This window comes from Rhinoderma darwinii, chromosome 4 (genome assembly GCF_050947455.1).
Source record: "Rhinoderma darwinii isolate aRhiDar2 chromosome 4, aRhiDar2.hap1, whole genome shotgun sequence".
In the NCBI taxonomy this organism is placed as follows: domain Eukaryota; kingdom Metazoa; phylum Chordata; class Amphibia; order Anura; family Rhinodermatidae; genus Rhinoderma; species Rhinoderma darwinii.
The window spans coordinates 336,060,949-336,073,686 of record NC_134690.1 but is presented as its reverse complement, the minus strand read 5'-3'; the positions used below and the strand labels follow the sequence as shown (position 1 = coordinate 336,073,686).

At 39.4% G+C, this 12,738-nt stretch overlaps 1 protein-coding gene across 4 annotated transcripts in view; it reads left to right on the top strand.

Annotated features, from left to right (window-relative positions):
• The window catches only part of PLEKHG1 (pleckstrin homology and RhoGEF domain containing G1), a 219,630-nt gene extending 207,170 nt beyond the window's left edge, over window positions 1-12,460 (top strand). For all 4 annotated transcript variants that reach the window (XM_075862850.1, XM_075862847.1, XM_075862848.1 and 1 more), the window contains 7 exons: window positions 57-152; window positions 1,809-1,847; window positions 1,940-1,962; window positions 5,113-5,325; window positions 5,525-5,632; window positions 6,283-7,933; window positions 9,621-12,460. In XM_075862850.1, coding sequence (XP_075718965.1) covers window positions 57-152; window positions 1,809-1,847; window positions 1,940-1,962; window positions 5,113-5,325; window positions 5,525-5,632; window positions 6,283-7,933; window positions 9,621-10,708 — 3,218 coding nt within the window. In that variant the 3' untranslated portion in view covers window positions 10,709-12,460. The remainder of the gene's footprint in view (window positions 1-56; window positions 153-1,808; window positions 1,848-1,939; window positions 1,963-5,112; window positions 5,326-5,524; window positions 5,633-6,282; window positions 7,934-9,620) is intronic.
• Window positions 12,461-12,738: the final 278 nt, after the last annotated feature.

The following is a 12,738-nucleotide window of genomic DNA, read 5'->3' as shown; positions in this document are numbered from 1 at the left end:
AGCCCTGTGTATATGTGTATCCGTGCACAAACAAGTGTTTGCTATTACGTTTTTAGATCATCCAGGTTTTTCGTATGCTGCAGAAGGAGAGAAAAAAACTACACCAAATGTAAAAGAAGATCTTGCCTCCGGGAGAGTCAGGAGGAAGTCTGGTAAGTGCTTAGGAGTAGCGTACATCTTACAGGGAGGAGGATTGAAAGCTGTTAGTGTGATTTTATCCCAGATCTTTTACATTACTATTCTTGCTGCCAATAGGAGAGGGCACTTCAAGCAGCTGTTCAGTCATTCCTGAGGCAGCTGGAGGAAAATGTAAAGATTTCTGTACAGCACTTTTCTGCCTGGGCTGTTTTTCAGCTCTGCCAAAATATAGCTGATCGCTTCTTAACCTCTAAAGCAGCGAACGCTGCTCTTTATTCCACCCTCAAGGCAAAATCCATTCATTTTAATAGAGGAGCAATGTCTGTACATGGTTTGACTCTGACCGCAACATATGTTCTAATCTAGACAATTAGCCTAGCACAACTAAGCTCTGGATTAGATTACTTGTGTTAAGCCAGCAAATCTATTTATAGGATATTACTATGTAGGCCTCATGCACACTTCCGTTGGCCGTAGTACGGCCGCTAATGACGGATCCGTGAAACACATAGCGCACATGGATGGCTTCCGTGTGCAGTCCGTTGGTTCAACGGACCAAATGAATGAAAAGGCCGAGACCGTTCCGTCAAAAACAGACCGGAGTAGGACCTGTCCTATTTTTTGATGGAACGGCCACACTGTTCAGTTAAAACAATGGAGGCATGCATGGCCCCATTGAAATGAATGTGTCAGGGTGCCATCAGTTAAAAAAATATAGTACCCTGAAGAAAATAACGGAGGTGGGCATGAGGCCTTATAGTAATATGGGCCGTGAAAACGAGTGCCGATCAACGGGACAGCCCGTTGATCGGCTTTCGTTCGCTCCTTTTATAAGGAGATCTGATTGGTTATAAATGGGGACGAGCGATCCTTACTATGATCATTCATCTCCATACATTTCCATCATGTCTGCAGCACATCTCCCTGTTTACACAGGGAGATGTGCTGCCGGCAACGATATTATTTATTGCTGCATAAACTATACATTCATCGACTGATCATTGCCCTTTTTACACAGGGCAATGATCGGGGAAGAAGCGTTCATATGAACATTGGTTTGCCAAGAAATTGGCCCATGTAATAGGGCCTTTTGTTATTATATGGAACAGTAAATGTGTGGGAATAGCAGTCAGCCATAGGGGGGCATTACTGCTACTTAATCAATTAACTAAATGTTAATAATATAACTCTGTATTATGGGCATGCACATTCTAGCCCATTTCCATGATCAGAATGAGAAATAGGCTGTGAATAGCAAGATATTGGGTGGTGATTATGACCAGAAGTGTTTGATATGTCTCAAAGTAAAGGATAAGAAGTGAAGAGATTAGTGCAGGTTAGGACCCCCAACCACCATGACACCAGTGCCAACTAGTGGTCAGAGGAAGGAAAGATCTCTTAGAAATCATCCATTACAGCAAGACTGTGTCACTTGACTGCAGACTTTGTGTTATGGAAAATTCTTTCTGGGCCAGCACGAACACTTCTAACTTGTACTGTAACAAGTGAAATTTTCTGATGATATGGATAATCTGAAAATCCTTCTTTCATAAATAAATGTTCCATTGTGCAGCTAGGAAGAGAAGTGGCTACATTTTTCATATGATTTGTGCAATATTATTTGTGTAAAAGAAAACTTTTCTGAATGTTACTTTTAAATTGTTTTTCAGAACCATCCTCCAATGTACATAAAGTCATGAAACCAAATGGTAAGTTCAAAGCAGTTGTACATGTGTTTAAGTAAACAAAGCTGTCATACACTTGTTTAATTTTCTTCATCTCGTCTATGTTTATTTTTCAGACGTAAGCCCTGAAGTCAAAAAGGTAAGTTAAAAATTGCTTTCATGTTCTGCAAAAGCATTTGATACAGTACCACACAACAGTCTTGTTCTGAAGCTACAAAGGCAGGGACTGGGGACCGTAAATGCAAGTGGGTGAATAATTTGTTAAAGGAGAGAAAACATAGAGTCGTTATTAGCCCCTTCCCGCCGCAGCCCTTTTTCAGATTTTAATTATGTTTTTTCCTCCCCACCTTCCAAAAGCCATAACGTCTTTTATTTTTCCGTCGATATAGTACTATGAGGGCTTGATTTTTGCGGGACGAGTTGTAGTTTTTCGTAGCAATATTTTTTTTGCCATATAATGTACTAGGAAACGGGAAAAAAAATATTTGTGGGGTAGAAAATGAAAAAAACAGCGATTCCTCCATGGTTTTTTGCACGCCGCTTTTACGGAATTTATTGTGCAATTAAAACAACATGTTAACTTTATTCTGTGAGTCAATACGATTACAGCTATACCAAATATATATAGTTTTTTTTCTATATTTTACTTCTTTTACAAGCAAAAACCTAAGTGTAAAAAATAAAATTTATTTAGTGTCGCCAAATTCCGAGACCCATAACTTTTTTATTTTTCCGTCGATTAAGTGGTATGAGGGCTTATTTTTTGCGGGATAAGCTGTCGTTTTTAATAATACCATTTTGGTGTACATGCGACGGTTTGAGCACTTTTTTTTTTTTTTTCATTTTTTGTGGGGGATTAGGTGACCAAAAAAATGACATTCTGGCATTTACAAATTGTATTTTTTTTACGGCGTTCACCGTGCGGGTTAAATAATAATATATTGTAATAGTTCAGACTTTTACTGACGCGGCGATACCAATTATGTTTAGTTTTTTATTTTTTTTTACTATGCTCTAGGGGAGAAAAAAAACTTTATTTAACTCATTTTTACTTTTTTTTATTAGTCCCCCTAGGGGACTTCAATCAGCAATCGTTAGATCGCTTGCACAATATACTGCAATACTAATGTATTGCAGTATATCGTGATTCTGACAGGCATCTATTAAGCCGGAGGCAGGGCTTAATGGGTGCACAAAGATATGTAGTAGTTCAGAGCGCACAGGACATGGGTAGGTGCACGAATAGGGTCCCAACCCAATTACGTAACGAAAGAAGTATTCGGCACACAAATTCGTGATTCTTGCAAATTTTTAGATTTTTATTTTATCATTAGTTGATGCCAGAGGCTTTAGTGCGACGTTTCGGTCTAAATTTCGACCGAAACGTCGCACTAAAACCTCTGGCATCAACTAATGATAAAATAAAAATCGAAAATTTGCAAGAATCATGAATTTTTGTGCCGAATACTTCTTTCGTTACGGGTGCACAAAGATGGCGGACCTGGGGGCTTTCATTAGGCCCCCAGGCGGCCATATTAACCATCACCGCCCCGCAGTTGCGTAGCAGGGGGCGCGATGAGCTGTTAGAGGGGGCCGCCTCCCTCTTTCTAATGATTAAAATGCTGCGGTCGCTGTTGACCGCAACATTTAACGAGTTAAACGAGCGCGATCCCGCTCATTACTCTGAAGTGTCGGCTGTAACATACAGCCAACACCGGTATCGTATGGAGTGGGTTCACTCCGTGAGCCCGCTCCATACTTCCCCCTACCCGGCTATGACGTAACTGTATGTCATATGTCGGGAAGGGGTTAATAGTACTTACTTAAAATGGGCTGTAGTTAGCAGCGGGGTACCACATGGATCTGTGTTAGGCCCAATTTTATTGAATCTCTTTATTAATGACCTTGTGGATATGATTGATAGCAAGGTGTCCGTTTTTACTGATGATACAAGACTTTGTAGGATACTTAAAGTGTAGCTAAACATTTGACAAACTTCTGACATGTCATAGTGACATGTCAGAAGTTGGGATTTATGGGGGTCCGAGCACTGTGACCCCCACCAATCGCTAGAACGGAGCAGCTGAAGCCCTCGTGTGAGCGTTCAGCCGCTTTGTGTCTGTTCAGCTTTTTCCGAAAAGCCGATGTATCGGAGTACAGGCTCATAGACTTTCTATTGAGTCCGTACACAGAGACATTTATTTCCGGAAATAGCTGAACAGACACGAAGCGGCTGAGCGCTCACACGAGGGCTTCAGCTGCTTCGTTCTAGCGATTGGTGGGGGTCTCAGTGCTCGGACCCCCACCAATCCAATCTTCTGACATGTCTCTCTGACATGTCAGAAGTTTGTCAGACGTTTAGCTACACTTTAAAACTTAGCTTGACTATAAAATATTAGAAAAAAACTTAGATAAGCTGGCAGCATGGGCAAAAACTTGGCAGATGAAATTTAATGTTGGTAAATGTAAATTAATGCAATAATAGGAGAATTGGAGAGGGTTCAAAGGCGGGCGACTAGATTATTAAGTAGGATGGGAGGGGTCTCTTACAATGAAAGGCTAGAGAAATTGGGTTTGTTCAGCTTTGTAAAAAAGTCGCTTTAGTGTGGATCTTATTAACATGTATATGTGTGGTCAATACAGAGAACTAGCACATAATCTGTTCTTTCCAAGGACTCTACAAAGGACCAGGGGACATTCATTGCATGTAAAAGAAAGTTGTTTCAGATATCAATATAGGAAAGGGTTCTTGACAGTGTCAAACTATGGAATGCCCTACCCGAAGAGCTAGATGCTACGTCCACATATAAAAAAAATTATAGATGTTTATTTAATGATGGATGGCATTGACGTTTATAACTTGTAAATGATTGAGAAAGGTTGAGCCTGATGGACCGGTGTCTTTTTTTCATCCTTTCTAATTAAGTATTGTTAAGGCGATCTGAATTAAAATGTGGGGTGTAAAGTGTGGTGTACTCTTTCCCCCTACCCTTTTTTCTTTGAGCAGGCTCTTGATCAGTTTACTTCATCAGACCAAACAAATGGTTGCCTTTTCCCAACTCCCTAGTATTCCTCTATTCTCTATTTCCTAACTACAGTGTAGGTCTTCTACATGCCTGAGAACCAGTGGTTACAATTTGGGACCTCTGCCTGTTGTAGCTAGTAATGAATAAGAGATCGAAAATCTGAGACCATAAAAATAGATTTTAAAAATGAATTTTTATGCCAATTTCTTTTCGCGTGCAAATGCTGTATGTCTAAGAATATTTTTGTTTTAATATTTTTGCAGCGTATTAGCATACCGGGCAATTTGCTTTGTCAAGCAGCTAAGCTAGGACCAAAGGATATGCTTCTGAGCCCTGTAATGAGAAAGAACGTGCTGTCTCACAGCACCGATATAAGCAATTCGCAGGACTTCTTCCAGCATACCTATAACAATGATAAATTGCATCTCAGGCCAGGAGAACAGACCGATGCCGATGATGAAGAGGATTCAGAACAGGTTTCTACAATTCATGCTCCCCTATAATAAAATGACCCTTGTATTTTATATTTTACATAGTGTGTGTGTGTGTGTGTGTATATATATATATATATATATATATATATTATGATGCACTACATTTTTGTTTATAACATTTGCATTAGTCACATATATAATTTCCAGTCTGTTATTTACTTTTAAATTCTCGAATTCACAGCATGGATCTCATCAGAAGGTTAAAGGAGGAAGAAAGAGGTTAAACAGTCAGGCTTCAGAGAATGTTGAGAAACGTAGAAGTATTAACCTCAGCTTATGTGACAGTCAGGTAAGTGTGTTTTGTTGGCAGACGCACCTAGGCCCTTGTGCCGGAGGGTACCCAAAAGCCACTATGTTACACTAAGAGACACCAGTATTGTAAATGGCACATACATGATAGGTGCGGGAGCCCTGTGGCAGTGCCTACACCATCAAGAGAGGGGATGCGGCTGTCAATAATGGCTTCTCTCTTGTATTCATGAGCGGAGTATGTAAAAGTAAATAGAGGGAGAGACCAGATACCCTGTGACACGCTCTCTGTCCATACTTTGATCATACTGACAGTCTGCGCCCAGTTTTTGTCCACCCACTACATACTGAAGCAGCCGGCCATAAAAAAAAAAAAAAGAGCCACTGCGGAACTTGAGGGTAGGTTAGTCACACAGGCCGAGACATGTAGGTGACATTTAGACCTTTACACTGTTGTAGGGCTTTGGGTATGTAATCCACATTTATTTAAACTGTTGTTGGCAGAATGACCACAACTTTCCTCTGCTGGTATAAAGTTAACAATTTTTTTTTAAATTAATGAAATCTGGTGGGGTCAGTAGTAGCCATATAAAAATATACAGTTTTATTAAGGCAATTTTTAATGTTTATCAATGGACTTTCTAAATGAATATATTAATGACATTGACTTGATTTTTATTTTGCTCTTAGAATTCAAAAGACCAATCAGATGAAGAGTCATCACAACCGAGTACTGAACAGCTGTTTTCATGTTCTGCTGTTCATCCCTTAGACAGACAGCAAAGTGTGTCACAAACTAGCTCTTTAATAATGAATATCCTTGGCAGTACTACTGCTCTTCGGAATATTTGGACAGATCATCAAATTAGACAAGCCCTCTTTCCCTCTAGAAGACCACCTCATGACAATGAGGATGACGATGATGATTATCAAATGTTTATGATGAATGAATGTTCTAAGCTAGAGTCCTCAAGATCACAAGAAGACAGGGGTGCATCCAGTCGACCATGTAGTTGGCACCTTGGCTTAATGCAAGAAGATAGTGCAAATAATTCATATTGCAAGATTGTCAGAAGAGCTAGTAGTGTAGGAGAAAATAAATCCCGCTCTTCCAGTTTGAGAAGCAGGCAGAATAACAGCAGTCATCAGCCTACTCATTGTAAAATTTTAAGTAAATCTGAACAAAAGTTTTCCTCCCTTGGTTCCTCAGAGGAGTTAACAATTGACGATATTGAACATGTCTATGATAATATCAGTTATGATGATCTCAAACAGATGGGGCTCACAAGAAGGGAAGAGTCGGACTACCTCCAGAATAATCCTAGGCGTGATGCAATCCATCAAAGTAAGTTTAATGCTGAAGATGTTCAGACAGTAAAAGGACACGAAAAGGCTAAGAGCACTTCAGTGTCAAACAGAGAGAAAGAATTGTTTAGAAGAGGAACCCCTAATTCTAGTTCCCAAGATCTCAGAATAATAGAAGAAAATATTTATGACTCCATAGGCCTTCCAGAACAATCACTGGGGCATATAGCAAGGAATTCACATTCTAAGAGGAACAATTTTTTGGGCTTAGAGGGAGAATTTCAGTGTTTTGACCATTTAGATCATTTTGTTTCTGAAGAAAGTTTACAGTTCAGTGAAGACGAATCCTTGGACCACCGTGTGCCATTAGGAGATGACTATATTCACTTACTCAACAATTCCTCAAACTCAAGTTCGGCTCCTCACAAAACAGCTGCTGACAAGTTGTCAGAAGAAGTAGATGAGATCTGGAATGACTTGGAAAATTACATAAAAAAGAATGAAGAAAAGAAAGGTGACAGATTATTGGCTTCCTTTCCTGTGAGTAAAGATGATGTCCGTGAAAAGAGACCTATAGTGAACCGGTCTCATTTTAGCAAAGAATCACAGTTTTCAAAACCATCACTATATGTACCAAATAATTCACCTCTGCCAAAAACAATGGTGAGCAACAGTCCAAGTATCCGTAAAGAAGACCCAAGTCCCCCAACCTCCCCTAGCAGTTCATTACTAAGTTTGAAGAGAACATCCCTTACTAGTGAAATGACATTTATGGAGTCACCTTTTTTTTCGTCTCAAAGTACTTTGTCTTACACGGATTCTATGAATGCTGCTCAGGGATTGGACAGTATTGAAAAATCCAAAAATAAGGTCTTCCTGATGGCTCGACAATACAGTCAAAAGATAAAGAAAGCCAACCAACTTTTAAAAATAAAAAGCCCAGAACAGGAACAACCATCTTGTAAATCACACAAGTTGAAATCGAAGGACCTTGCAGCCATTATGGAAGAGAAGAAACAAGGAGGAACCGCAATAGGTAAGATAACTCTAAAGGGGGTTAGAATATGCTCTTATAATGTTCTCTCTGGCATTTTTTAATTATCGAATGATCATAATTCTAACGGGGACATAGCGTCTTACTTTTCAGTTTAATAACTCGTCCTATTGCATTTTGATGATTTACATATTTATGGTGTACCAGAATTTTCAGTCTTTGTTTGGAGACTAATAAATATTTTATTATAATGCACTTATATAGAGGTATAGATATTCATGTTGAAATAGATGTGCAGATTATGATTGGACGTTTTACTATAAAAGCTGGCTATAGACATAAAGATTTTCCCCATGAAAATCGGAATTCTGGCATTACACAAACCAATCTTTTCCATAATTTTTGTCTTGAAAAATCATTAATATTGTGGGAAATATTGTCCCTTTGCGTTACCCATATTTTTTTGGGACAATAGTTAAGTAAATGATACAATTGCAACATTTACCACGAACTGCAGAGAAACATTTTGAAGCATGGACGATTATTTTTAGTACCGTAGACAAAACTATTATTGTAAAGTAAATCAATTTGGATCATTAAATGTAGTCATTAAAGAGGACCTGTCACTAGGTCATATAAGTTGAACTGGTTCACTGACCTGAATAGCTCTGTCTCCCTGATTCCAGCGCTGTTGTTGTTTGTTTGTTTGTTTTTCTTGACCCCCAAACCCCTGTTCCAGGGATACTGGGCGTAAATTACCCTTAAGATGCCTTGTGCTGATTGGGTGGAGGTAGCTTTCCTGTCTCAAATGCTGACCAGTTAGCTAACTACAGCAAATGACTCATTTGCCATGACTAAGAACGCAGACTGCGTTCGAAACGCGTAGGCTCAGGTTCAAGCCCTGACTACTTACACCTTGGGACTGCGTCTCCCTTCTGTTTTACTCTTTTTCTAATAAACATGGGACTTCGTTTTCCCTTTTAATTCATTATCAGCGCTGGATCAATTCTTCTCTACAATTGCTGTTTTACACCGCGGGCCGTCGCGGGGATCCGACTGACGCTGCTAGGAGATGCACACCGGTGAGCTGGAGGTTCTCTCCCTTTTCTATATACAGCAAATTAGCATATAGGGAGACCATATCTCTGGAATGGGGGAGGGGGCCAGGAAAAAAAACCAATGCTGGAATCAGAGAGACAGCATTATTCAGGTCAGCGAACCAGTTTAACTTATTTGACCTAGTGACAGGTCGTCGTTAAAGGGGTTATCAGGGACTTTTTTAAATCGACAGCAAGGCAGGAGATGGCATAACATAGTAACTAGCAGATACTCACCCCCTGAAGTAACTGCATTGCTGAGGTTTTGTTCACCACCACTCTGGTCCTGGAAACTCCTGCAGCAGTCATGTGCCATTCATTAGTTGTGCTGCTTCAGCCAATCGGTAGGTGACCGCTGAAGCCAACAATTTGGCTTCAACAGCGCGTGATCAATGTATAGCACGTCACCGCTGTAAGAGCTTCCGGGACCGAAACGGTGGTGAAACGGGACGACAGTGCTAGAGCAGGGGTCACTTCAGGGAGTGAGCTTCTGCCAGTTTATTATAGTATGCCATCCCCTGCCTCCTGCAGATTTTAAAAAGTCCCGAATAACCCCTTAAAATCTCTGGGCAGCAGAATACATTAAGACTGAATACATATATTTTTTAATTAAATATTTTTCTTATTCACAGGAGCAAGAATTGCAGAATATTCCCAGCTGTATGACCAGATTATTTTCCGTGAATCGCCAGCAAGAACTTCTAAGGAAGCTAAAAAAAGTCCAAAAGACTCGCCTGTAGGGCACAACCACCAACATGCTCACCAAAATGCTCCAAGGAGTAAATCTTTACAGCAAAGTAACACTAGTTTGCATTCTGTACACATCAACGGAGAGGCAGGAGATTTTTTTACCTGGCCTGACTTAAAAGACTTCAAGGCAAAATCTGACATATCCACAAGCCGGCTTAAAAGCCATCAAAGAAATATAACCTCTGCATGCTCTGTTCCATCCTTAGTCAAATCTAGTCCATCAAGCCTCCATGTACAGAGGTGGAGAACAATTAGTCAAGAGCATGATGAAAACACAAGTCAGGAACAAGCTTTTCATTCACTGGGAAGGCGAGTGGTTTGTGAAAAAACTCAGCCATATATTCGCTCACAGTCGTCGTCCTCAATGTTCAGCCACAGGACAAAAGAGCCTCTCAAACATATTAAAAGTCCTACTTCACCAAAGTCTCTGCGTGACTTGAAGCCCGAGAGATTGTCAGATATTTATGACTTTGGTGGTAGTTCTACTGAGGAGAAAAGACATTCAGAGGAGAGCTCTGATATGACTTTACAAGACTCCCAGAAGATCTTGGTGTTAAACAAGCTCTCTTCTCTAAATGCTCAAATTGCTACTCTTAACTATTTTGCAAACTTTAAAGACTCCGATGGTGCTGGCGATGGAGATGATGATGACTATGTGGAGATCAAGTCAGAAGATGAGGAGGATGTTCTGGGGGTTCCTACCAACCAGCCAATGAAACTAAATATGCACAGCCGTTGTGAACTTGCTCAAACTCCATGTAGCAGCAGTACACCATATTCCTTAAGTTTGCCCACTACCCCAGTAAAGTCAATGAGCGAGAATCAAACATCTGATGCCAATATAGCAGGTTATGATGAAGTTGGTAAACTAAATGACTATCTCTGGAGGGCACCACCTACCAACCAGCAGAATATTGTTCAGTCTCTTAGGGAAAAATTCCAATGTCTTAGCTCAAGTAGTTTTGCTTGAACATTATTTTTCTAATTTTAGAAAAATAGAAAGTACTGTAGCTACTTTATTACAACATATAATGTCATGCACTGTATTACTGCAGCACCGCTAATGTTAGGCATTTGTTGCATTGTATTGTTTACATACGACACCAAGTTATACACATATAGCACATTTTCTCCAGGGTTATTCAAGTTAATGTTTCTAACAAAGTACATAATACGAAAACGGTTGGTCATGATTTATGCAATTTACATACTTTTACAAGTAACTGACTTGCATACGGATTGCTATAAAGCACAATGTAAACAAGACAGAAGGTAAATGGATAATACTAGTTCCTCATAAGATACAATACAGTGATCTATAGAGTGATGTAACCTATTACCCAAGCTGATATTACAATTTCTTATTAATGCTGGCTAGATTTTCTAATCCATTTAGATTAAATTACATGAAAACCAGATACAATCACACTTATAGGGGTGTTCCCACCTTAGACATTTATAGCATAACCATGGGATATAACATAAAGGTCTGAGATATGCGGGTCAGAGCCCTGGGACCTGCACTTATCTCGAGAACGCAAGGAAAGTGTACAGAGGGGGTATAAAAATCAATGGAGAGAGTCCCGCACATGTGCTCAGCCACCTCTCTAAAGATTCCCCACCTGGATATGGCGGTCGCCTCAACAGGCAGGGTGACCCCAGTTCTCAAGGTAGGTGTGGGTCCCTTCATCTATCATTTATGGGATATTCTGTCGATATGCCATAAATGTCAAAGGAGGGAAAACTCTAAGTTAGAATAGCGCAGCCAGCAAAGGTTCCAAATTTTAGAGAGAGCGGAATAGCGCAGTTATGTCAGTTAAAAAATATTCTGTATATTGTACTAGGTTTTGTCCACAATATCATCTGTGATTTTAATCAGAAGAACCCTCCAGGTCAGAAGGTGGTGGTCTGGAGTTATGACCACTCTCATTGTCCTGGATAGATGGGTCATTGTACTAGTTTTCAGCCCTTTACTGAACTCAACAGGTGTTACAAACACCTATGGGAACAACTTTGATGGATATGAATTGAGAGGTGTCCCCCCGCTCTTTGCTAAAATCAGTGATTTACTTATTTCAGACATCCGTGTAGTCCCAGCTCCTGAATCCTCACTGTTCTTACCATCTGGATAACTCTTCTTCTAGAATAATCATTAGCATACTGCACCTTAAACATTGTGCCGTAGTTACCTTTTCATACTATAATATGAATCGGAATGCTTATATGTAGCGCAAAACATTGTACGAGTTTTGATACCAATACCTTTGGGTAATAGGTTTGCATGGTAACAATATATTACAGTAGTAGCTAGCCATATTGTGTTATGGCCTTCCGTATTGCAGGGATTATTTTGTCATAAATGTATCTTGGTTCTGCATGTTTGTGCACTGTGATGTAAGACGCGTACATTCCATATATTGTGTCCATATTGGCAGATTACAAAGGGGTCCATACTGTTTTGCTGGTATTTTTTCTTGTACAGTAACTTGTTAATATCTGAACACTGGCCACATAATACCTACCGTATTTAACCTTGCAACTGAATGTAATTTCTTTACTTGTTAACAGAGAACAGTAAGGCGTATATTATTCATGTGTTTCCATTTCATGAAATGATGAGCGTTGCCATTCATTTGTATATATGGTCATTTCAAGCCTTAAAGGCTTTGGAAACCTTTTGAAGACTTTTTTTCTTTTACAAAAACAATGTATTACAGCGTTTAGTGCAACTTTTGTAAATTGTTATTATAAAAAAATCTAAACTTTTTGAGATACAGTTTCTATGTATCCTGTATACATTGAAGCTGTATCTCAAAAAGTAAATTAAACAAATATAAAAACAAATTACAAAGTTGAATTAAACACGATAATATATTGTTTTAGTAAAAAAAAAAGTTTTCAAAGGTTTCCATAACCTTTAAGTTATTGTTTTTTATATGGTTTTATATAGAAAATCAAGTGATCTAACACTAGCTATGGAATGCTTATACCAACAGCAAA